The following is a 24,968-nucleotide window of genomic DNA, read 5'->3' on the forward strand; positions in this document are numbered from 1 at the left end:
TTCACCAGAAAACAGGAGACAGAGGCGCAAGATCAGAGCTGCTGCTGCGTTTTTGACCCTGAGCAAGCGCAAAGAGAGAGAGAGAGAGAGAGAGAGAGAGAGAGAGAGAGAGTGAGAGTGAGCGCGAGAGAGAGAGCGCGAGAGGATGCCATTATATGGCAAGACATATTATGGTTTAATTTAGTAGAACTAGTGTAAAATGTAAGCTTCGGTTCAACAAAATTACACCAAAAACACTTTCAAGATAAGCTCTAATGGTTTTGTATGGCAGCCCATTTATGCAAAGACAAAAGACACTAAAATAAACATTCAGAAGTAGCCTATAAATGACCAGATGAGTCATTTTTTTTGTCTTCAAATCAAAATAAGTGTAGTTGAACAACAGAGCCCCAGCTGGGGTTCGTTCAATTGGCTCACTGCTGTTTGATAATAATAATAATAAGAGTCTGGCCAATCAGAGCTCCTGCTGCTGCTTTGTGGGTAGGTTTTTTTTAAGTTATAGGCAGCAGACTGCATTTTAAAATTAAAACAATCATGAAGTGAAAACTAAATGTAAAACCAGATGGCTGATGAATTGTGGGATGGTATTTGACGGGCAGACCCAAGTTATTTGAGTTGATGTAAATTTATGTTACAATATTTTTTTTGCAAACCCAATGTTTTTAATTTTCTATTATGCCAAGTATTAGAGATAAAATGATTAATTTCACATCACAATTATAGTGGCCACAATTATTTCGCTAATCAGTGGTATTGTTCAAATGTGCTGCAGTAGTTGAACCAAAGAAAGTTTTAGATTTAAACCACAAATACCATAAGCAGCACTATGCTTTTTGTCATGCATGAACATTAAAACAACAACAGAACCAATGCCTTATGTAATCCTATAAAAAAATCAATATAAAATGTGCATTAATATTTAGGGTGGCAACATGTTGCCACTTTGGTTGCTGTTTTCTTAGCTGCAATGTTCACAAAGAGGTTTCTTTACATTTTATGCTCAAGTAATGAGGTTGAGTCTTTTACAGATTTCGTGGCACTAGTTGCCCTGACAAAAAGAGCTAGGACTCAATATAGAAAAGCAGATCACTGCCAAATATTGGTACTGTGATAACTGCGTGTTATTATTGTCGTGGGAGAACTTGAGTTTTCTGGTGCATTAATGTAACAAAACAAAAAAAAGATTGATGTCTAACTCAAAAGTTCATCATGAAAACTTAAAAGTCAGGAGGAGGGAGAAGCTCTCTTAAGACCCAGACACATTCACTGATGAATGTTAATAGTAATCATCATTATAGTAATCATCATTACAGTAATTGCTACAGTTATTATTATTATGTTATGAAAAGTCGGTGTCAATTATACAATGTCAAATTATATGGTAATCCTCCTCCTCTGTGAAAATACAAAGTTGTGAGAACTATCAATATTAGTGCACCCTGTCATTGCATTTCTTTTACCCAGATTAAAAATTTGATGTATTGCCCATTAATAACCAGTGGTGGATGAAGAACTGTGATATTTTAAGTAGAAGTTGCAATGCTGCAGTGTGGAAAAGCTCATTTATAAAGTAAAAGTAAAGTAAGTAAAACATATACTCAAAATAGTGCACCAGAAGTAAAAGTACTACTTATGCTATATGACCCATTTCATAAATGAAATGTACTGGATTATAATAAGTGAACTGTGGTGAACTATCATATCATTTAGACTTTAAAAATGTGGCTTGGCATCTCATGCTTGCCTTGAGGTTTTTTTTTTTTTAAATCATTCCAAACATTCCACTGATTTCTCTCTTGAGTCTTAATTCTCTACCTTGAAAACTTTTTTAATATTGGTAATAGTTTGGGCATTTTTAAATGACCTTTCATCCAAAGACCTTGCTCTTTGCGTTTTTTATTGGAACTTCTATCTTGCAGAGAAATAGTCGATATAAAAACTACTCACAACCAAGTCTGGGGATAATCTTTGTATAGAGGACACTGTGTCTGGAAAGAGAGAAGTTGCAGTTATCTTTCTTTTTGAATAAATATTTTAAATGCTGTGAACACTCCAAACAGTAGCACGTTAGATGGACTGACCCTTTAAACAGGGGAAAACACTCTTGATTACCAAGACCTCATTACCATATCGAAATCTAAAATCTGTCATGTTACTGAAACAAACGACACTAAGCCTTCTTGGGCGTGCTGCTGTTATAATGTTCCTCTCTGGCTAAAGCCATTTCTCACACACTCCCTACGACAATGCTTAAAATAAGACGAGGTATTAAATAATGCGTGGAGGTTCATTATACATACAAATAGAGTTCACAGTTGTGGAGGCGTAAGACGCACCGCTGTTTATTTAGCTTTGGTGCCCAAGCTGTTTTACTTCAGTTGTGATTTATAAGAGTCCACTGGCAAATGTTTTCTCTTAACATAAACCTTCCGATGTTTACTGTTTTTGAAGTAAGACTGAAAATATATTTTGGAAAAAACAGAAAAGTGCTTCAGGGCTGCTTTTGTTTGACTTGTATTTCATTTTTTCTTATCGGTTCTGCCGCAGTTGTTCAAGAAGGTTTTCTGCAGCATTTGAAGACGTTGCTTTGATAATACTGGGATAAAAAGTACCAGTAAAACATCAGTATCCAATGTTTGTTATTTCAAGAAGATAAAGTCACCCAGTCTATAAAAACACCATCACAGAGTCTAAAAACACATCCATCATTAGTTTTGACATTGTGCTAAAATAGCTCCATAAAATATCACATTTTTAAGCAGCTATCTCTTTAGCCTATGACATTCTTGATGGGTATAGATAGATTATTTTTATTAACGAAGAAACAAAGAAAAGAACAGTGGATTACTTATTAGGAGCCACAATATGAAAACAAAACACTAAAACACAATTCTTGACAACAAAGACTCATATTTACAAATTAGACAATGTACACACAAATAACATACAAAGAATAAAATAAAGGATAACCACAACAACAAAAATGAAAACAACGATACACCAGTACAAAGCCACACGGCGAAAACAGACAGACGACCAAAAAAAAAAAATAGATAGATATATTTTAACGTTTATCTTGTCTTTAATATATGCCCGTTTGTTCCTCAGTTAAAGAGCTGGAGCCGTGACTTCTGATTGCTATTCAGACCTTCCCCTAGAGAGGGTGTGCTCACAGGCTGCAGCAAGAGTGTGCCCTTGACTGCAGGAGTCACCTTCACCCTGTGGGAAGCCTTTGCACTTTTGTATGCCAATCAATGTTTCTTCCTTTCTAAGGGAAGTGGACTGATTGTTCTTTTTTGTCTTTGTTCATACAGCAGAATGGCAGCAGAGGAGACAGGAGGATGCAAAGCTCTTGTCAGGTTTAGGGGCACACATTTGGTTTCAGATGCGGGCTGGGGGAGGTGGTCAGCTTTTCTGCCTTCTCTGGGCACGTCAAGCAATGCTAATGTGAGTACAGGCGGTGCAAACTGCAGACCTGAGGAGTAGGGGTGTCTCCAGGCCCCTCTCCAGATCAGCAGTCAGCAGCAGGTTTGAATGAGGTGAGGGCTTGGGCAATGAAGCACAGTAGTGTTGGAGTGTTTCCCAGTGAAACTGTTTGAACAGGGAATACTTGAACTCAAGAAGTGTCTTTGACAGGAGAGGAGACAGAAGTTTTCTTGGCGCACTTGAACAAAGGGTTTTTGTAAGCCATGACCTGCATTCATGATGAGATTCTCTCCAGCAATAACAGTGGCTGCTGCTCACTTTGTGCTCAGTACAGTTCAAATTGGTTATGACATGTGATGAGCCCACGGTATCTTTGGCTGTTCAAATACACTTTTCAAAATTGCTACACAGAATATATTTACTGAAGCAGTGGAAAAACAATCAATAAACTACTGAATGTTAATGCTGCAAACAAAGAAAATGTATTGTGTCTGAATGAATTCAAGAAAATATCAACAGAGAACGAGCAATTATCTTGTTACAAGAGAGACACCCGTCGATAAAGGCTGTTTATGGTGTTCCTCTCCAAATAGATGGAAATTACAGGCTGTTAGCTTTAAACAAGTTATCTTCCTTTTCCCAGTTAAGTGTTCTTTTGCTTCAGTTTCACTCTTTTCACATATTTTAACTTAGTAAAAGTAGCAATACCACAGTATAAAATACTCTTATAATTAGTCCTGCATTCAAGATCTTAAGTAAAAGTACACAAGTATTACCATTGAAATATACTAGAAATAATATGTATATCTATCTATATATATAACAGTTGATTTGTATTTATAATCTGAATATGAAAAGTAACTGAATATTGTCATCCAAATGTAGTGTATTAGAAGTATAAAGTAGCACAAAATGCAATCCAATTTTGATGTTTTTTAAGTGCAAGACATGCACATGATAGATTGGATAAGATTTGATATTCCTTTATTGTTTTCTAAAATGGAGAAATTTTCAGTGTGACAGCAGCAAAAGGTGTACAGCAAAGATAGAAAGAAGTATAAAAAACGATAAATAGAAACAAGCAATATTAACAGGACATATACAAGTTTTGACAATTTAGACAAGAAGAAATGTTAAAAAATTAACACTTTAAACAATAATATAACTATTACTAAAATAAAAATATTTGTATTGCACAGTGAGTAGTATACCTGATTGATGTATTGAAGGTATTGATACTGTACATATTGTTTATGTACATTAAAGTGCAGTTATACTGTTAGTTGCATTCCACAACTTGTTGTACTGATAGTCCTTGGAGGTCAGTTTGTGATTTGAGGCTAAAATTTGCCGTTTTTATGTCAAGAGTTACAACCAAAATGCCAAAACCACTGTGACACTGTGAAAAAGTAAATAACAGAATAACAGACAATAACAGAATGCAATGATTTCCAAATCAATTGAATACTGTACAAGGACAAGATATTTAATGTTCAAACTGATAAACTTGAACACTGAATTCAGAATTTAATGCAATCAGTTTTGAATCCGTCAATTGAACACCTTTTTCACCTATAGCAATTAAGGGTAATTTGTCATCTCTCACTCTTACTGGCAAAATATTATTGGTTGCTAATGTTACTGCCATTTAACCTGGATCTTTGTTGTTCTTTCTCCATTCTTGTATGTTTAATTGCCATGAATTTACTTTCATGGACCAAAGAAAATTAGACAAAAACTTGGGCTACATCAAGAAGCCAACGTTCTTAATTAGCTGCAATACTGTAAATTGACTTTTAATGGATGAAAGCACATTGAATAAAACTGAAACTGGTCACCCACTGATTGAAAGGTTGGTGGTTTGATCCCCGACCATGGCAGCCCACATGTGGAAGTATCCTTGAGCAAAATACTGAACACCAAATGGCTCCCGATGCTGCGTTCATCGGTGTGTGAATGAATTCCCAATGGTGGCAGCTGGGACCAGTGTGCCCTGGTAGCCTCGGCCACCAACATGAATGTGTGTGTGAACGGGTGAATGAGGTCAGTCTGTAGTGTAAAGCACTTTGGATAAAAGTGCTATATATGTGCAGTCCATTTACCATATTAGCTTACATTGGCTCAACATTAGCTAGCTAGGTAGTTAATTTATGTAATGTTAATTTCAAACATTTAAGGCAGCCATTGACTCTATAAAATTTGAAAATGTTTCATTTGAAAATGAAACAAACCAACAAGAGCCATCATCCAAATATTGGTTTAATATGTAATAAAGAGATACAGGAAATAAAAAAAGGCCTTCATAATTTTGTTTGAGGCGATATCAAGCAAAAAACACTCACTATAATGAGAGAAAACATTTTGGCGAGGTGGCTCATTATGTTTTGTTTTGTTGTTTTGTGTGTGGGCTTCTTTTTGTTTCTTCCGATTTTAAACCGGCCAAGTGAGATGAACCAGGGCTCTGAAGTCCGCTGCCTTTTAATGTGATTGTCTGTCTCTCCATGTTAGTCCTCAGATAGAGTGGAAACTTTCCAGGGTGCTTTTCTTCCTCCTCTTGCTTAATTCATGCTGCGGTAGGGTCCAGCCCTTCACCTCCCTGCAAAGGATTAAATGGATCGAGAAAATGTGCAAGAATAGTGGAAGATTTAATCGTTCCACTTCTCTTTCCTTTGGAAACGGCCTCTCATCAGATGTGACGGCAGCCCACGGCAGCCCACGGCAGCCCTGGAGTTTTGACAGAATAATTTCAGCATCTTGATCAAAGTTGGCGTCCAGATCGGCTCTGCTGGATTTAGGCAAGAGTTTGGAGTGGATAAGTTTTGTAAGCAGCCCCCTTTCCCGAGCAAACATCCTCTCTGTTGGACGGCAGCCTTATTGTCCTTTCCTTGTCTTGGTTGGTTGTGGCCATATTCATCTAACAGCAAAACATGTTGTTGTGTCTTCAAATATGAAAAACAAGTGGCCCTGTATTAGTAAAATATTAATTAATAGACAAATGAGAAATCATTTGATGGCTGAAACTGTCCGGCACACAAACTTAATGATTACTCATCACCATATGTGCTTTTAATTAACAAAATATGATGAAAACATTCTGTTTACACAGAAAGCTCCACTAACAGATGAAGTGATTCACACAGCAGAGTGAAAACACTTTTATAAGCCAACTAAACAAACAGGACAAAGAGTTTCTTCTGTGTGTAGGGTAAAAACACTTGGGGGATGTGAAGGCTTTGAGTTAAAGGTCTGTATTTTGTACCAATAAAAACATAAATAGATATTTTCTATTACTAAGAATTTAAGCACAATAGCTTTTTCAACTCTGTATTGTGTTTAAGCTTCAACCAAGGTCAAGTGAATCACAGAGTAACCCAAAATTCCAATCTGGTGAGTTGAAATCCGCCAACATGTTATGGAACAGTTTCACAAAATAAAAGTTAGATCCAGCAGTTTGTATGATATCCTACGAAATATGTTTTATTTAACATTGTGAAATTGTTGCGTGGTCTGTGTTGTAAACATGTCTTTGACGTTGTTAGATGGAACTACTTTGTTAAGTTTAGGCACAAAAAATGACTTTATTAAATTTAGGCAGTAACCTAAAACTCCACCCATAAGTAGTATTGTACACTGTATAGTGACAGAGCACATTTAAGTCCTGCTCTTCTTTGATTGCCAGTTGTGTTCTAATAGAATGTAGATAAATCAGAAAGCTATGTAGTTTTGTTGACAAGTTAGCTTACTTGCAGCTAAAGGGTCCTCTCTGGTGGACATAAAGTCCTAAAAAAATAATTTGACATGCTTAAATCTAATGAGTTAAGCTAGCTTCTGGTATTTCAGTAGGCATGTCAGCCCTTGGTTGTATGACGTGTTGAACTCTGTCTCTATTGAAGTGTTTCACTTTACAGAGGTAATGCAAAGCAATAATCTGTCTTTATGTTTCTGTGTTTATCTTATAGTTGTAGTGTTGTTATTGTACATTTGAAATCAGGTAAAATATTTGAAGTTTACGCAACAAAACAACTTTGTTAAGGTTACAACAGCAGGGCAATTGTTAAAATGACCTCTGGACGCAGTTGCATAGGTTATGTACGTTTATTTACAAGTTTGCTTAAAATATCAATGTGGACTTTTAGTCTGAGTTTGATCCATTCACTGCCCCTCTGTCCAGCTCTGAAAGGATTGTATCGTCTTTATACCCACTACACGGCGTCATTCATGCTTCTCTCCTGTCATGATTGCTACGGTCCCTATAGGTTGCTGCTTGACAACAAATGTTGAATCGGGTTTTTTTTTGTAAAACTGCAGAACTGAACACAATGTAAACTTCTATGTTCATGTTCATGTATGTTCTGCTTCCAAATCACTTATATAATAAAAAAGTGTATTTTTTTAGATTTGCCTCTCTATTTTGATGTGTAAGGTAAATGGTATGGTAAAACTTCTATAAATAAAACCCCCTCATATTGCATTCACCATTTCTAAAGAAAATAGCTTTTTGATGTTGTTGTTACTGTTGTTTAAGTGAAAGTCATCTTTTTTGTAACAAAAAATCCCATGGTTTGCATCTTTCATTATTATGAATATAATCCGTTCCTTCATACTCGCCACTGCCAAAATTTTAAACCCTCCTGTGAGAGAAGATAATTGCTGTTAATTTGCATTTTCTGTAGACTCTCCAGCAGCAAAGACAAACACTGTGAGCTATAGCTCAATAGCTATTTTCATTTTGTCATAGCTCCCATCATATGGCCTGTAAATGGTATTTGGAGCAGGAATGGCTTGTCTATTTGCTGTGTTGTCAATAAAAGCTAAGCTTACATTACACATTTAATGACATGTCTTCATTGGAATATAGCCATAAAACTATTTATGTACAGAATCAACCTACCACAACACTCACCAGAACCCAATAGGTTGGGTTGGGCTGTTAGGGTCCGAGCTAGTTTTTTACTGGACTCAACCAAAGACTTCCCAGGATGAATAATTGTGGAATTCATTTCAATTAGACAAGACCAGTCTGTGAATGTGTGTTCATCAGGACAGCAAAAACAAGGTGTGCACATGGAACAGACCCAACACACAATTGTAAAGTTTTTTAACTTCAATTTAATATTGAATGCTTTTAATATGTTAATTTGTATGTCCATTTAATGTAAAGCACTTGGTCCTGGGCAACAGATGAAGGTTCAGCAGTGGGTTCAGGGGGAGACACCCCAGCAGAGTTTGCATCTGGACTGGGTGTAACAGTCAGCGGAGCGGTAGCAGCAGGTTCAACAGCAGGACTTAGATGAGCTGGCATTATGGGGCTCTGGGGCTGAAAAATCTCACAAATCTGTTCCACTGCAACATCAACAATCTCACTGAGCAGCTCTGGTGCAAAGCTCTTGAGTGAAAGAGTCTTGAGTCTGTCTGATCTTTGTCAGGATAGACAGGACCACGTCGTCCCTGATGGAGCGGTAGAAGGTGGTCTGACCTTCCACACCGGTGAGAGCGTCAGTTACTCGGTCCAAAACAGCCTTTGTTACCCCAACAGACAGTTTGCTGAGTTTCTGGGAAGACATATTTAACAAGGGGCGAAGAGGAAGCGTCCAGAAGCCTTGCAGGACTCTGGGGACAACTTCCAACACCACCTCTTGTGGACTGAGGAGTTTGGAGCTGGGAGCCTCGTGCTTGGTTCTCAGGATCTTGGTGTACTCCGTAGCCATGCTGAGGACTTTAGGATGTCTGTTGATTACAGTAATAAAGATACATTTAAAACCCTTCTCAGATCCAATCTCAGAGGTATTAAAATCACTGCAGTTTAACTGTTAAATGCAACTTACAGAAATTAAGGAGGTATTATTATTAATTATCAGCAGTCCAATTAAAAGGCCAAAGACCAATTAATTAATCTTACCAACCTGACATTGCATGAGAATTTAAAAAACCATGTTGAATGTGCCACACTGGCTGTCATGTTGCTTTATTATTAGGAATCAGAGATACATTAGAAAAAAAGAATGAAAAATATATGTTTTTCATTAGATGTTTTTATTTGGGGGTGAACTGTACCTTCAACTACTTAATGATATCTAAACTCACCATTAAGCATGATTTTTGCGCTAATCTGACCCCTGATACATTATTTTATATGACATTGCTTTTACAGTTGTATAATGTATGTGACTAAGGAAGAGCATTTAGCAGAGCCACTTGTTTTGCAAGCTGCTCCATGCTTGTCATCACATGGTGAATGTTGTTTGATGTAAGATGTGCAAACAGAGTGGAAGCATTAAAGCCACAGGTCTTTAGAGAACTGTTTAAATTATATCTCCTCTCTATCTCTTTTTCTTTACACCCCATTTTTTAATCCTCAATCCCAGATGATGAAGCTAACTGGGGCCTAATGCGTTTTTCTGATGCTCTGACAGTTCTCAATTACTTCTGCTGCCTTCGTCCCAACTGGACTGAGGTGAGGGCCATGGGCAGACAGACTTGTATGGTTCCGTTTTCAACACAAAAACCTATTATTTATTAATAATACCAAATGTAAAGCTTCTCTTCAGTTCAGCTTTGTGCAAGTCTCTGCTGAGTTTAACTCAACATGCAATCCGCTGTTTTGCAACACTAGTGCAGTGCTGTTGGGGCAGGTGCAACATGCAGTTTTGTGAAGAAATGCTTAGCCAAACAACTTCACATGCAATATTGTGCATCCTTAGGCCTTGAACAATACACCTGCCATGACATACAGTAGTTGTGTGTTCTTGCTAGGTAGAGTCTATGTTCGCAGACATTTGTAACATATACTGCCACAATTTAAGTAAGACGATTATAGATTACGTGAAACAATCTGTCATTTGAAGTTTAGATTTTTCCCCCACTTTTTAATATTGTCATTTAATGTAAGGAAATATGTCCAAAGTCTGGCATGTTTGTTCCAAATTAACCCAATTCATGATTTATTGATAACTTATCAATCAGCCAACACTATGTGAATAATGTAGTGAATTAATCATCATGGGAAACCTGTTAGCAACTTGTATGAAAATTTAAAGAATAGGAATTGTGGGGAAAAAAGTGATTTTTTTTTTCTTTTTTTCTTGTTGTGCTTTGAATTCACTTAAATGAGGAAAGGTTCAGTTACATGCGTAGTTTTTGTCTGTAGTGACCCAAAAATATTTATGAAACTGGGAAGAAAAAGGAGCATTTTCGCGGATGGCGAGGATATTACATACTTTTTTGTGGAATTTTGAAAGCATACTATATTAAGACCCTTTTTTAATGAAATGTTGTCAACATACTACACCATAAACTTTTTTTATGAAATTCTGAAAGCATACTATACTATTGCCCCCCCCCCCTTTTTAATACATTTTGAGGTCATACAGAAGTAACAGAAAAAAAAACATATTTTGAGATGTCCAAAAGTATGTTGATATTTAAAAAAAAAAAAAGTAAACACCCCGAAACGCTCAAAATATTCTTATTAAACCCTGTTTATATTTGTAGTAGTATAGTTTTTGCAGAAATAACAGAAAACACCAAATGTTCAGATGTCCAAAATTTTAAAAATAAATCATGCTATAGGATGTCGAATTTTTTTTGTGAAAAAATCATCCTTTTTTTTCCAGAAATACAGAAAAAACACCACTTTTTGCATTAATACATCTGACCTCTGGTATCTATCGCACATTTTCGTTCACAAGCCATGATGGGTTTTTAAGAGGGAAGTCCTACAAGACATTGCCGCCCTGAAGCTAAATAAAGATTAATATAACTGGTTGCACAAGTGTAACTTGTGAAAAATGTAATGTTTTTTTGTACTATAACATATATATATCAAAGACAATGACATAAGGATGAACAGTAGTATGTATCACTGATATTACTCTGTATTAAACCTGCTTTGGGTCTGATTATTATATAGGATAATCTGTAAGTGAATGCAAACGATTGCAGTGTGCATTTGGCAAAGCACCAAACATTTATTTTCATTTATACATAGGTTGTAAACATACTGTAGTTACACAGGTTTGAAAGCGGCTCTGAAGTCTATGCTATTGTAGCTTTAAGCTAAGGAGGTGGGAGATGCAAACAGATCTTGATCAAAGTCAAATCTGAGTCAGAGACAGAAAGTGGAAGAGATCACAGCTCCTGGGCTCAGCAGTATCAATGACATGAATCCAAACACCTGGAGCCACTAATCCTCCTAATCTTAAATTATCATGGCGATGGAAGGTAATATGTATAAGGCAGCTCAGAATCACAAAAAGAGCACTAATCATTTCTTCACTCAAATAGCCAACAATACAGACATTCAACCCGACATTTTTCAGAATCCAGTTTTAATATTTTTTAACAATTCAAGGCACAAGAAAACATTTTGTTCATTGTTACAAAGAAGAAAATCAATAGGGCTTTTTTGGTCAATTTTGAAAAAATAAACCAACAATTGGACCAATTTAACTTCACAAAAAATGTTTTCTTTGTAAGTTAGTCACCACAAATATGTTCATACTTGATTGTTATCAAAATATAAACATGGTTGAAGAAACAGAAACAATATAACATCTGGGTGAATAAAGTTTGGAAGAATAAGCCCTTTCTTACAATATTTATATTACTATCTCATTTTATTATGGCTTAATATCCTGATGGGCATACCAACTGGTATGTCTTGGGAAAAAAAATGCTTTTAGAATTAGGTGTTTTGTTCCAGTCGTGTTTGCTCTCATAAAAAGTTATATTATTTACAAAAGGATTATCTTGTACTTACAAATTTGAATGTTTGAAAAAGGACATATTTCTTTGCAATTTAGTTTTTTAACACACATCAAATATATTCATTGGATTTATTTCTATATAGTTTACCAAATACTTATTTAAACTAACAGCTGGGGCACATGCAAGTTTTTTAGAGTGGATTCGGAAAGGAACAATATTGTACAAAATAATAATAATAATTACAGTTTTATCAAAAAGCACTTTTTTTTAGCACCTTGAGTGTTTTGTGATTCTGCACAAAAGCACCTCTGTGGTTGTATTCAGAGCAGCACCTGAAGCATCCAGAGAGGGAGGCGTGGTGGGAGGGGAAGGACAAGGGAGGATGGGGCTTGGGGTGAGTGGATCCTCTCTCTGTTGCTGAAAGTGCGCCACTGTCCGCCACGGCATCAAATGTCCTTTTCCTGATGTCACTCCCATTAGTACATGTAAGTTAAAGTCATGTGATTCCGGCCCTACAAGGGCGAGGAGTAGTTTCCCCTGGTCAGCGCTTTCATGACAGGGCCGAGGGGCATTTCTTCTTCTTCTCCGGGCTTGAGTGGATCTTCTCGGCAAAAAAAGAAAACACTGGGGTTTCTTTTGCTTCGCGGGGAGAGAAGGTAAAGGTTGTCGAATCTCAGCATGTGGGTGTTAATATGTACCCTCTGACCCTGTCCTTCAGCGGGGCGTAGGGGCGTGTCTAGCCGAGGAAACAGACGGGGCCGACCTCGAAGCCAAACCTCTGGTTGGAATCCCCAAAGTCATTCAGCATGACGTCAATGATGGGCAACTGGTCGATGCGGGGAGTGTTGATCTCCATCACTGACTTTGAATAGCCCTGCTTCAGCTGCGAACACAAAGGACAGTTATTTAGAATGGTGGTGCAACTTCTTTGTTTATAAACAAAAAACGTCTTTGTTTATAAACAAAAACAGGAGGTTCCAATCACCTCGAAAAAGCAGATACAAGAAATGGCTGAATTAATGGAAAGATCATTTAGATCTCATGCTCAGTGTGAAAGAGCAACAGCTCATTGTGTTATTGGCACAGTTAGTGCTTATTAGTGCAAATTGTTGTTGATGTCTGACGGATGATTTACAGACAGTAGTTTTGAAAACAAGCTTCGCTACCTTTCCATTTTATTTATGTATTATTGTAGGTTAAATATCTCATGGTTTTGGAAAGCTGATCAAACAAAATAAAAGTGAAGATGTCACCTTGGGCTCTGGAAAATTTTAAAAAGCTATTTTTCTGGCCGAGCCTCCAAATTCATTACACTCTGTTTCCATCTTCACTCTGATGTTTCGTCAACTCTAACCAGTTTCCTAGGGAGGATTGGATTTTCCCTAACCAATCACTAGAGACCAATGTAGCCGTCTGGATCTAACTTCAATTTGAGTGGACACTGATGCAAAGCCATGCCAGCATACAAAGGCTGTCTTTTCATTTAAGTGTAAGAAAAAGTGCCAACTTTTAATCATTTAATCATTTGTTCCATAAAACAAAAAAACACAGATATTCCATTTAATATAATAAACACATCAGAATAACAGCAAATAATACAATTTAAGAAGCTGGAAGCAATTAAATGTTTAGCAATTTTCAACTAGTTCATTGATCAAAAAAATTTAAGATCGACTACTCTGTTAATCATTTATGCTCTGCGTTTCATATTTATTGACTATGAAATTCTGTACATTTTGTGCATAAAAAGAGAATGTAAATTTGCTTTCTTATCCTATATCAGATTCTGACCTGTGGCTATATAAACATTGTTAAAGTTTGAAAAAAAAGTCATACTATATTGTGTCGAAAATGTTCAAGAAAAATTCTTTAAAATTTTGATAATAATGCCCAAATACGCTCAAACTGGTCTTAATATAATCTCTTGTTGTTGTTCATTGCACCTTATTTGTTTCATAGCACCAACATTTTTATACTGTATATTCATATTTATTCTGCACTGGAATTCTATTCTACTCCTTATTACATACTCCTTCTTTAGACACTTTATTTTTTATTGTATTTTATTGTATTCTTATATTTTATTGCTTGAAGTATGCCTAGGTTGTTCTTTGCATTTAATTGTGTTGTCATTGTCTCTGTGTGTAATGCTGCTGCTACACTGTAATTTCCCAGCTTGGGATAAATAAAGTCTATCTCTCTATCTATCTATCTATCTATCTCTCTATCTCTCTATCTATCTATCTATCTATCTATCTATCTATCTATCTATCTATCTATCTATCTATCTATCTATCTATCTATCGATACATGTAGTAGTATAGCAGAAATAACACAAAAACACTAATTTTCAGATGTCCAAAATGTGAATGCTAATATAAGATCTCTCAAAGTGTCTGATCTGTAGCTGTATAAACATTGTTGTATGACATTTTTCTAAACGGGCTACATATTTATGCAGATTAGTGGGATTTCGTGGGATTTGGAAAAAGGAAAAGTTAGATAAATGAGTGTTTACCGAGCAGCCGTCCGTCAGCGGCTTGATGAAGGGATTATTGTCGTAAGACATCTCCTCATCGTTGGAGCCCAGGAAGCGCAGCGCCTTGTCGTAGTTGTCAGCCTTGGCGTCGTACCAGGCCACAGACTGATGGCAGATGTAGGTGAAGTTCTGTCGTGCCGAGGAGCTCAGCAGCTTCAGGAAGGTCATCTGCACTGTGTTGATGGTGTTTTCTGCCATGTCGACATAGTTCAGCTAGAAGAGAGAGGGAGAAGGACAAAGGGAATGAGAAGGGGAAATAGGAGGGAGGAGGACGGGTAAATAATAGGATAGAGGGGTGAAGAGAGGTGAGGGGAGGTTCGAAAGAAAAATTGGGGAGAAGGAAGGATGAGAAAGGTAAGGGAAGGACATGTATGACAGGAAGGCGGGGTAGAAAAGAGATTTGTGGGAAAGAGGTACTATAAATGAGACAAAGTGATAAAGCAGTAAAATTGAAAAACTTATCTAAAAGGATATGAACGTCTACTGGGAGGTAATAGAAAATGGAAAAAGTAAGATATTAAAAATGTGACTCACAATTTTGCCACGTTTAAATTCACTGAACCATGAACCTGGAGCTTCCTTAGGCCAGTTGGATATTCTTACCTAAAATAAAAAAAATAAAAAAGGATTAGGTTAATGACAATAACAGAACAGGCTGTGCACAAATCTTAATTAAATGGCTGCAAATAGCTCCTACATGTTGTTTTAAGCAAACCACCATTGGATTCAGGTTTCACACTGTATTTAACAGATTTTAACATAGGCCCACGACTTACTCCTGTGGATTTCTTATCTGGGTAGATGCACGTTTCCCCGCCTGCTGTGAAGTTACAGAACACTTTGATGGAGTCTCCGATGCAGCCCTGGTTTGGATCAATCCAGTATTCACCTGAGAGAGGAACACAGCCATGAGACAGAGCCAAGGCACAGGTAAGAAGCACAGATTTGGCCTCCTAGAGAGTAAACTACAGCTGCTATTTAGTGCTGCATAATTACAGCCCAACTATCTAAAATACACTGAATGACAAACATTTAATGGTTCCAAGATTTAAAATGTGAGAATTTGCTTCTTTTCTTTGTCTCACATTCTGATAAATTGAATATTTTGGGATTCTTGATTGTTGGCTGAACAAAACAAGACATTCGTCACCTTGGGCTCTAATATTACAAAGGGATTACTGCCTATGCCAATGTTTTTGGTTTGTTTGTCTGTTTGTAAGCAGTATTAGGAAAAACTACTGGCCCGATTTTGTTGGAATTGAATAGAGGGGTGTAGCATGGGCCATTCAATTTTGGATTGGATCTGAATCCAGTGATACACAACTTCTTTTTGACTCTCATTAACATTGTGAGATATGGCATTCAGACCTCTGCAGGGTCCCTCAAGTTTTACATTTTTATCCAACGACTACTAATAATCGTTAGTTGCAGCTTGACTGGTTTCAAAGACATGATGAAATTGTTAGTTAGCCAAACACTTAACAAGGGAATGCTTTTTCCTGCTTTTATAAACATCTAAAGTAAAATGGAAGGAATCTCTGCCTGTTTTTCTTCTCGACAACTGTTTGTTTATCCCAATGACTTCACACTTGGTGGCTGTACTGCCAAAGGTAGTGCCAGATCTTGAGATCTACAGGACATAGTTGTTACAGTAGTTGTGCATTACAACCGTCAGAAGTAAATATATATTTATTTTTTTTTAAAGATATTTTTGGGGCATTTTGTAGCTTTATTGAGAGAGAGAGAGATATTGAGAGTGAAAGGGGAGACAGAGGGGAAGACATGTGGGAAAGGGCTCCGAGCCGGATTCGAACCCGGGCCGCCCGATTACGAGGACTGGGCCTCTGTGGTACGCGCTCTACCAGGTGTGCCACCGGGAACGCCCCCAGAAGTAAATATTTTTAAAGTGTATTGACACCCTGTTATCTGTTGCTGAACAGCATGCTGGGTACAATACTGTAGTCGAAGCAATTGGCTGGTTTTGGACGGGCACATTTTAAATGAGCAATGCACTAGTTTATAGCAATCTATCAAACAGCTTGATGATTTAGGTATGAGCTAATTGATGCTATTGAGTTTAAGCAGAAATCTTGAAAATGTAAAAACTTTTTTTTATAATCTAAAAACCTTATACTGGATGTTGTACCATTTGTTACTACTACAACTTTAGAATAAATTCTACTGGTGATGAATTGTGTCTGACTGTTAACTCTAATACAAGCTCTGTCTCCGTCCTACCATCTGGGTAGTCAGGCTGGCTGAGGTGCAGGTCGTTGCAGCTCCTGGCAGGATTGTCTTGGGTGCCCATGGGGAACTTCATGCGCTCGATGTCCTGTTTGAGGTTGTTGAGGGATCCGAAGACGTCCTCCATTCCCTCCATACCGACGCCATCTACGCCGTAGTCTGCCAGCGCCTCGTCTCCCTGCATCTCAGCCTGCCGCCTGGTCTTTCTGCCAGACTGCTGAATGGGCAGTGGCTGGATGATGTCACCAGGTGGACCCTGCGACACGGAGGTTCAGGTCAAGCACGTCAGTTCTATTTATATGTATGTTTTTTTAAGTGTGTACAACCTTTGTCAATCATATGATCTGTACTAGATCTGCATCCAATGGTTAATTTTAATATTTGTTTAATCCGCCATAAGACTAAGTGTAGGGCTTAAGAATGAATTTGAATACTTTTGAAAGATGGATTAGTGAAGTATCCAAATTGCAGGAAGGCAAAATATGTGTCAAAATACTATTTTGTACTAAGTATTGTGATGCTGCAGACATATCCTGACCTACAAATTGTAATCTGTTCAGTAAAGTTCCTTACAAATATCACACCCCACCATGACAATTTTAACCTTCAATTAAAATGGGAATTCTAATTAAAAAATAATAATTTCCTCTAATATTGTGAATGTTATTGCAATTACAATAAGAGTTAAAACTATTTAAATTCTCAATGGCTATATATATATATATATATATATATATATATATATATATATATATATACATAAGGTAACATCTTTAATCTACAGTTTCGTCAGACCAAAATGCAACGATTACAATCATCTAAACCAGAAAGAAGTGGTAATATATCTAATATTTGAGAGGCTGGAACCAACAAATCTTTTTCTTAAAAATGACAAATTATTAAGCAAAAATAGTTGCAGCATTATTTTCTGACTAATCGATGGAATATTTTAACTTTGGTCAGAATAACATTTAATCATAACACCATAGTTCATGTCCATTTAGAGCATACTACCTAATGTAATGATAATAAACAGGTAACTTACAGGTGCTCCAGGTGGTCCAATCATTCCAGTGTCTCCCTTCTGACCGGATGTACCCTGACAGAATACAAAGAATCAAGGACATCATTAAAAAGAACCCCATTAAAAATGAAAGTGGACAAAGAATGGTGTCAAAACACTGAAAAGCATGAAAAAACAACTTACAGTTGATCCCTTGGAACCTTTCTGTCCTGCGGGTCCCTGTTGAAACAAAAACATTAAGAGATGAACAACAGCCATGATGCAACAGAGTGGAAAATATTTGTAGCAATAACAAATGGAACTTACAGAAATACCAGGGGGACCAGGAGGGCCGAGAGGACCTTGAGAACCAGGGGCACCCTTTGGACAGATAAAAGATCACATCAATCACAATGCAGAGGTCTATTTTAAGATATGATTTTTGATGTGTCTGTCCACAGAGTTATATATAAAACTATTTCACATGATAGAACTTTTTTAAAAAAAAAGTTCCAAACATGCTTTTTGTTCCCAAAGTTATTCAGAAACTGTGATAAATAATTCATATTTTTATAATTGAGCAGCCTTAAGCCCAAACCAAGCATGCAAGCTTACATTCAATGCAAAATTAGTTCTATCAAACTCAACATGTAAAAAGTTTGTTGAAATTATCTCAGAATCCTTCATTTGGACCCAGAATCCCATGAAAAAATTATAATTTAATACTTTACTGACACAATTTTACTGAATTTAGATGAGCAATAATAATTCTTTACATCTGTGATGAAATGATCTAAAGTCAAGATTCACTTTGTTGTAGGACTTTCACATCTCTGTGGACACAACAAAGAGTTAATTTCATAAAGCACATTCTTCCTGACACTTACACCATCACCCTTGCCTCCTGCAGTACCCTGAGGTCCAGGCAATCCTCTGTCTCCCTTCTCTCCGAACTCCCCAGGAGGTCCAATCAGACCGATAAGACCTGGATGACCCTGAAGCAGGCAGAGAAGAAGATAAAGAACAAAAAGTGAGAAAAAAAAGCATTGAACTCCATTTAGTGAGCAAAACAATATTTGTACTAATTATGCATTGGACCAAAAGTAATTTCCATTTCTACTAAACTTTAATTTCTGTTCATTTATTACCTCCAGAAAATGAAAGCAGTTTTTCAAAGTGGAACTAAAATGCAAATTCACCTGCAATTTAATGCACAAGCCTGTCCAGATGACCTCAGTACTGCCTATAAATAATTGGTGTTTATTGAGGTCGTCATATTTAACAATGGTGGTTTGTCTCAGCACCTGCTGCTGGGCAGAGTTATGGTTATCTGCGTCTGACTACTGCATGCTGGCATTTAACCAATGACCATTACAGCGATGATATTATTGGACTTATACATATTCATTCAGCGCATTAAATCACTGTGTGAAAAGCTCCTCGCAGAGCTGCAGCTTTCTCCATCCTTTACCAGGAGAGACTGAACGAACAAAGAGATAAAGGCAATAGGCCCAGATGTTTGCTTACTTTGGAAGCTTGAGATAAGGCGCATAAGCAGATATCAGAAATACACAATAAAGCAATTTGAGATTAGCATCGTAATAATGTCTTACCTTCTCTCCCTTCCATCCAGAGTCACCTTTCATACCAGGAAGTCCAGGGGGTCCCTGCGGAGGGAAAGAATCAGTTTGTGAAGCACATCAGACAGTGAAGTGAATACACATTATTCTACAGTAACAGCCATCGCAGATCTCCGCATTCATGGTGTCTGTTCTCCATTCATCCTGCAGAGGGACTGCGACAACTGCTGTAAGGAATACTTCAGGGGAGCAACTGAAGACTCTTTTCACAATTAATTGTTTTGTCAATTAAATATTGAGTGAAAAGTGCCCTGTGTAATTTCCCACAACCTGGGGCGATGCCTTCAAATGTCATGTATTGTCCAAAAACCCAAAGCCATTCAGATGACTTTCATATATGACAAAAAGAAAAGTATCAGATTCTCACATTTAAATTTACTAAAACATTTATATAACTACCACAATAGTTGCTAAAAAAAATTATTTTGATCAACTAACTGATCTGAGCTCTTTAATTCTAATGTTAGCACACCGTAACCTGGTATATTATACTATTTTTAAAAAAATCCAGTTTTCCTTTAATGAACAATCATGCAGCATAAGAACTTTTTTAAATATGCATTGGCAGGCAGTGCTGTTGTAGTAGTAGTTAGCACATTTTGGTCTTAAATAAAAATCCATGTTCCTGGGAAATGCAACAGCTTCATTTGAGCTGGCTTTAGTATTTCTTTAAACTTGATGACTGTATTTCCTGTCTTTTGTGTTTTATTTCTACTTAAACTGTAAGTGGGCTGTCATGGCCAGGTCTCCCTCAGAAAAGAGATTTCCATCTCAAGAGTTCCTGGTTAAATAAAGGTTCACAAAATATTTTTTGATACTGAGCAGGAGAGAGAACATGTCTTACTATAGGTCCAGGAGGGCCGTCTTGACCAGAAGCACCAGGCAGACCTTGCTCACCCTGAGGAATAGAGACAAAATATTTAAATTTTTTGGCTAATAGAATGAGAATTATATGAATATGAATACTACTATACTGATTAAAGAAGCAATACACATTGAAAAAGTATCCATGATACCAGAATAGTGGTTGTTATACAATTAGAGTTTAACTTTATAAACATGAATTAGTTAAATTCTGAGATTTTACATCGGGTCATAATTTAAAACCTGTGGAAGTAAAAAATGACTAAAATGCACTCACAACAGGGCCAGGGATTCCACGCAGTCCCTCAGCACCTGACTTTCCAGCCGGTCCCTGAGGTCCCACAGGACCAGTTTTTCCAACAGGCCCCTCGGCTCCAGCTTCTCCCTGTAAAACATCAGCACACAAACAGTTACTGTCTTTTCATTGGTGAGGGTTCAAACATGTCTAGAGCCATTTCTTTCTTAGTGTGAGTTTTTGTGTTTTGAAGGGTTACTTGAGTTTCAACAAACTCAAACAATAACACAAACTAACTGATGGAGGAAGCGGTAGACCAGCAACTCCTCTGTTCTACAAGGTAAAATTAATGTTATTGTCAGTGGAGTCTGGTGGCTTATATTGGTCTGGTGAACATATTATAAATATTGTCAATGTTTAAACTAATATTGATATTTTTACTAAAATACTGCAGCACATCGCTTAGCTGCTATGTCAGTACTCCAAACTGGGGCTGTTTGATAGAACATTGTATATATACTGTATGTCCTTGTGCAGAAGATACAAACAAAAGCCAAACTTGCTCTTAAAAACAATGCTCTGCAGTTAAATTAATGCTCAAAACTCAACACGGCATCTTTAATAACTTTGCAATGTGTATGGTCTCTTCACTATTGACAACAAGACCTTTATCCAACTTGATTATTAAAGCAATCCTGCATCTGAAACGTCACATTGTTCAATATTCTCCTTCCATGAAAGACCTCAGATTGGAAGGATTCGAGGATTTGCAACATCCCAACAGATCAAATGTTACCAGATGTCGTCTGTTGTCTCTGAGCAGCAAGAGCAAGTTTTCATGTATTGAAGTTCCTGAGATGTCATATCGACTACAATGATAGGAGGAGGGGATTAAATTGGTCTGACAACCAATTAGGCCAGGATTTGACAGTCTAGGATCACCACAGGGGCTTTGTCTTGTCTCCATCAAATCAAATCTAATCCTTTACCTCAATGTGGACAGAATGTGCACTTTGTATATGTGTGCGTCTGTGTGAGGGATGAAGACCGACAAAGAACAAAGGAGAGATCGAGGCTATGTCTGAGGTTTGTCAGGTTTTCTGTCTGGGCTTCTCTTTGTACGCCTTAAGGAAATCTTCAAATCACTTGGTTCAAAGACTTTTTTTCTATTTGATGATATTCAACTCTGCAAACACTAGTATGTTATGGATTTTAACAAAGCAATCAAATTCACTGATAGCCTCAAGAAACCCCACTGCCTCTTCTGTCAAACAAATTCACCAATTTTACAACTATGTAGAATCTGGGGTGAACACGTAAATGTATTTCTGAGCGGCATATTACAGGAAATAGTTTAAATCAGTGTGACTTTGCCATTCATATCTTCTACTGGACATCTATCATTTCAGACATTTCATTCAATTTTCTTTGAGTGCAGCAAAGTCTGGCAGCCATTTATGAAAGCAAAGAAAGACCACACAAATTACAATTTCCTCAGCAATTTATGGCACCTACAGACTTCACGACTATTAAAGTCGTCTGAGTGTTGTACTGATCACATTACACAGTGAATGGCCACAGAGGGCCACACATTACACTGTGAGGAATCCCGACAAGTCTCAACAAAACACCTGCAAGAGTGTATATGCACTGTAATAAGTCACAGGAAGTAAACTACACTGACTTCCTGTGGAGTGAGTTAATTAGCTATCAGGCTATTTCATTGTGAGCTAGTTTAACACATTGTGAATTGGAGTACTGTGTATTCTGTGTAATGTTACTAAAATATATACTGTTATAATAGACTGCATCGTCTAAATTGAAGTTAAATAAAAGTGGGAGAGTTAATTATTACTGCAGTGGTGATGCATTTTCCTACCTTTAACACTAGGGGGAGTATTTCTAGAACTGTGTAGAAACGGGTCTATCATTTCTTAGAAAGTTTCCTGAACATTGTGGCTAAAAATTGGGAAAACAGAAATGTGCTCGAAGCAAAATTTCCATTTAAACCCTGTTCAATATTAATTTATTATTGGAAAGTTTATTATTCACACAGTGTATGTGTAATTGTGTGCTGCTGCCTTTAGACGAATTTCACATTTTGGCATGTTCACAACTAGTTAAAGGTCATTTCTTAATTGGACCTGTACCAATTGAACAGTTTTTTTTTTTTTTTTTTACCTATAATTAGTACCAAATAACAGAGCTCTTTCCAGAAAACTTAAATAAAATTGATATAAAAATATGGACCTATAAAATTAAGATAATATTTGAATTGATGTAGTTTGAATTCCCCTCTTTGACATTTCCAGAAAGTAATTTTAAGTTGTTGTATATAATAATAATAATAATAATAATAATAATAATAATAATGATAATAATAATAAGAGATAGACACAAATTGAGATAGATGGTTTGAATGTCAATTAAATAATATTCTGTAGCCTTTAACATTTGACAACTGGAAAGGCACTTGGAAAGCACAGACCTCCACTAAGGCCATGCCTTATCTCACTATGTTAACGAAAGTGAATTGTGTATTCGCCTCCATATTTGCCACCCAATATAATAAGCCTATGCTCGAAAATGTAATAGGTTGATCCTTGGGACATGTTACATTTTCACCAAGTTACAAGAAAATTGGGGAAGTAGTTTTTCCGTATTCTTGCTGACAAACAAGCCAAACAGAAAACAACCTCCTTGACAAAAGTGATTAGGTATTCAGTTGCTTATATGATTCAAATTAGGGTCTTTCTTTGCTTCCACATAATTATCCAACCCTGATCCTGGAAATAAAAGGTTCTACATCTTAAGTAGTTCTTTGTCATTTGTAAAAGTCAAATTAATGTCAGACGGTTTAATTAGACAGTTGGCAAGTTACCTTGGATCCCTTTTCTCCTTGTCTGCCCTCCTGTCCTCCTTGTCCAACAGGTCCCTGAGGAGAACAACAACAAAATGTAAGTATAATTACTTCAAATGTACAAATATATCACTGTAATTAAAAAAAAAAAAACTTAACTATTCTCCCTCAAGTCAAAACCTTTGTACAAACCTATTAAAAGAACACAAAACAGGTACTTGTTCTCTAAAGGGAAGATTCTCCAACGTTTGCTGACAAGCAGTGTTGTACAGCAGTACAGACTAATTGTTCAGCTGATGCATGCTCTGACCTTGAATCTTTTTTGAAGAGAGAGGGTAATGCAGGGCCAGGCAACATCAGTGCGAGCAAATTGCCCTACATTCCAAACATACTGAGCTAAAAGCACATCAGCATTTTCACCAAACAGCCTCTGGTCAAAACCTTGTAAGTGGTCTGTCATTTGCCATTAGAAACCATAATCAAATAGACCAAACAAAAGCCACCGGTCTTCAATGTAGGTTATGAGCCCTGGCAACTGTGTATGTGCATTAGAGAATGTGCGTATGGAGGCATGTGTGTGTGCACCCGTGCATGCATGTGTGCTAATGTAGTCAAGTGGCTACATGCATCAATGAGCACTGAACCTGAGTCAATTTCAAAGAGATATTGGGAACCCCGAATTAGCTTGGTGAAGGATATAAAAATAATATCACCAAGTCCATTAATATGGACACGGAGCTGGGGTCTAATTTGTTCTGTAGCCTCTGTCACCTGGATTGTATCCCTTGGAATACAAATTATGGGTCTAAAAGTGCTTACCATATCAACATTTTTAAAATGTATGATCAACCGTCAGAGCCTGCATTTTAATTTGAGCCTCAGAATTGCTGCTTTCTGGTAGTGAAACACCACCACATTTATATCTCAGAGTGCTACTGCATCTACTCGCAGATCGTCTTCTGTACAATATAAATATTAGGGGTTGTGAGATGAATTATGGGGCAGGACAGAGGAAAAAAAAACAGTTCTGCTACAAAAATGTGTATTAATCTTTTATTTTTTTAAATCCTGTAATCTTTGCTTTTTTCTTAAACATTGAACAAGTGTACCTCTTTGGCCCTCAAGCAGTTATTTGGGTGAAACCATCTGAACATTTCAGAAGGGATTTTTTTCTGTTGACAACTAATACACATCTAAAACATGACATGGGGACCCAAGTATACCAAAAAGGTTGCAAACCACTAGTTTAGTGTTCAATATGAGCTCATACTGTTTTTGAATGTAATTGATGTAATAATACATGTATGGGGTTAAAAGTACAATATATCCTTCATGAACTGGAAGTAAAAAGTAGCATAATATGGAAATAAAATACAAGTAAACATTTGCTACGGCGGCTTTATCATGATCAGTGATTAACATACTTATATTTTATGACATGAAAGAGCTGA

The 24,968-nt window shown here is 36.9% G+C and overlaps 1 protein-coding gene across 1 annotated transcript in view; it reads right to left on the reverse strand.

Annotated features, from left to right (window-relative positions):
* Positions 1–11,736: 11,736 nt before the first annotated feature.
* Positions 11,737–24,968, reverse strand: part of LOC131980538 (collagen alpha-1(XI) chain-like) — a 96,192-nt gene continuing 82,960 nt past the window's right edge. Inside the window, exons 55-67 of the mRNA XM_059344792.1 lie at positions 23,539–23,592; positions 20,700–20,807; positions 20,403–20,456; positions 19,532–19,585; positions 18,806–18,913; positions 18,246–18,299; positions 18,123–18,158; positions 17,961–18,014; positions 16,910–17,171; positions 15,448–15,560; positions 15,206–15,274; positions 14,651–14,884; positions 11,737–13,015 (exon numbers count right to left, since the gene is read on the reverse strand). Coding sequence (XP_059200775.1) covers positions 12,869–13,015; positions 14,651–14,884; positions 15,206–15,274; positions 15,448–15,560; positions 16,910–17,171; positions 17,961–18,014; positions 18,123–18,158; positions 18,246–18,299; positions 18,806–18,913; positions 19,532–19,585; positions 20,403–20,456; positions 20,700–20,807; positions 23,539–23,592 — 1,347 coding nt within the window. The 3' untranslated portion in view covers positions 11,737–12,868. The remainder of the gene's footprint in view (positions 13,016–14,650; positions 14,885–15,205; positions 15,275–15,447; positions 15,561–16,909; positions 17,172–17,960; positions 18,015–18,122; positions 18,159–18,245; positions 18,300–18,805; positions 18,914–19,531; positions 19,586–20,402; positions 20,457–20,699; positions 20,808–23,538; positions 23,593–24,968) is intronic.

The sequence above is a fragment of the Centropristis striata genome, chromosome 11, assembly GCF_030273125.1.
Source record: "Centropristis striata isolate RG_2023a ecotype Rhode Island chromosome 11, C.striata_1.0, whole genome shotgun sequence".
NCBI classification, from domain to species: Eukaryota; Metazoa; Chordata; class Actinopteri; order Perciformes; family Serranidae; genus Centropristis; species Centropristis striata.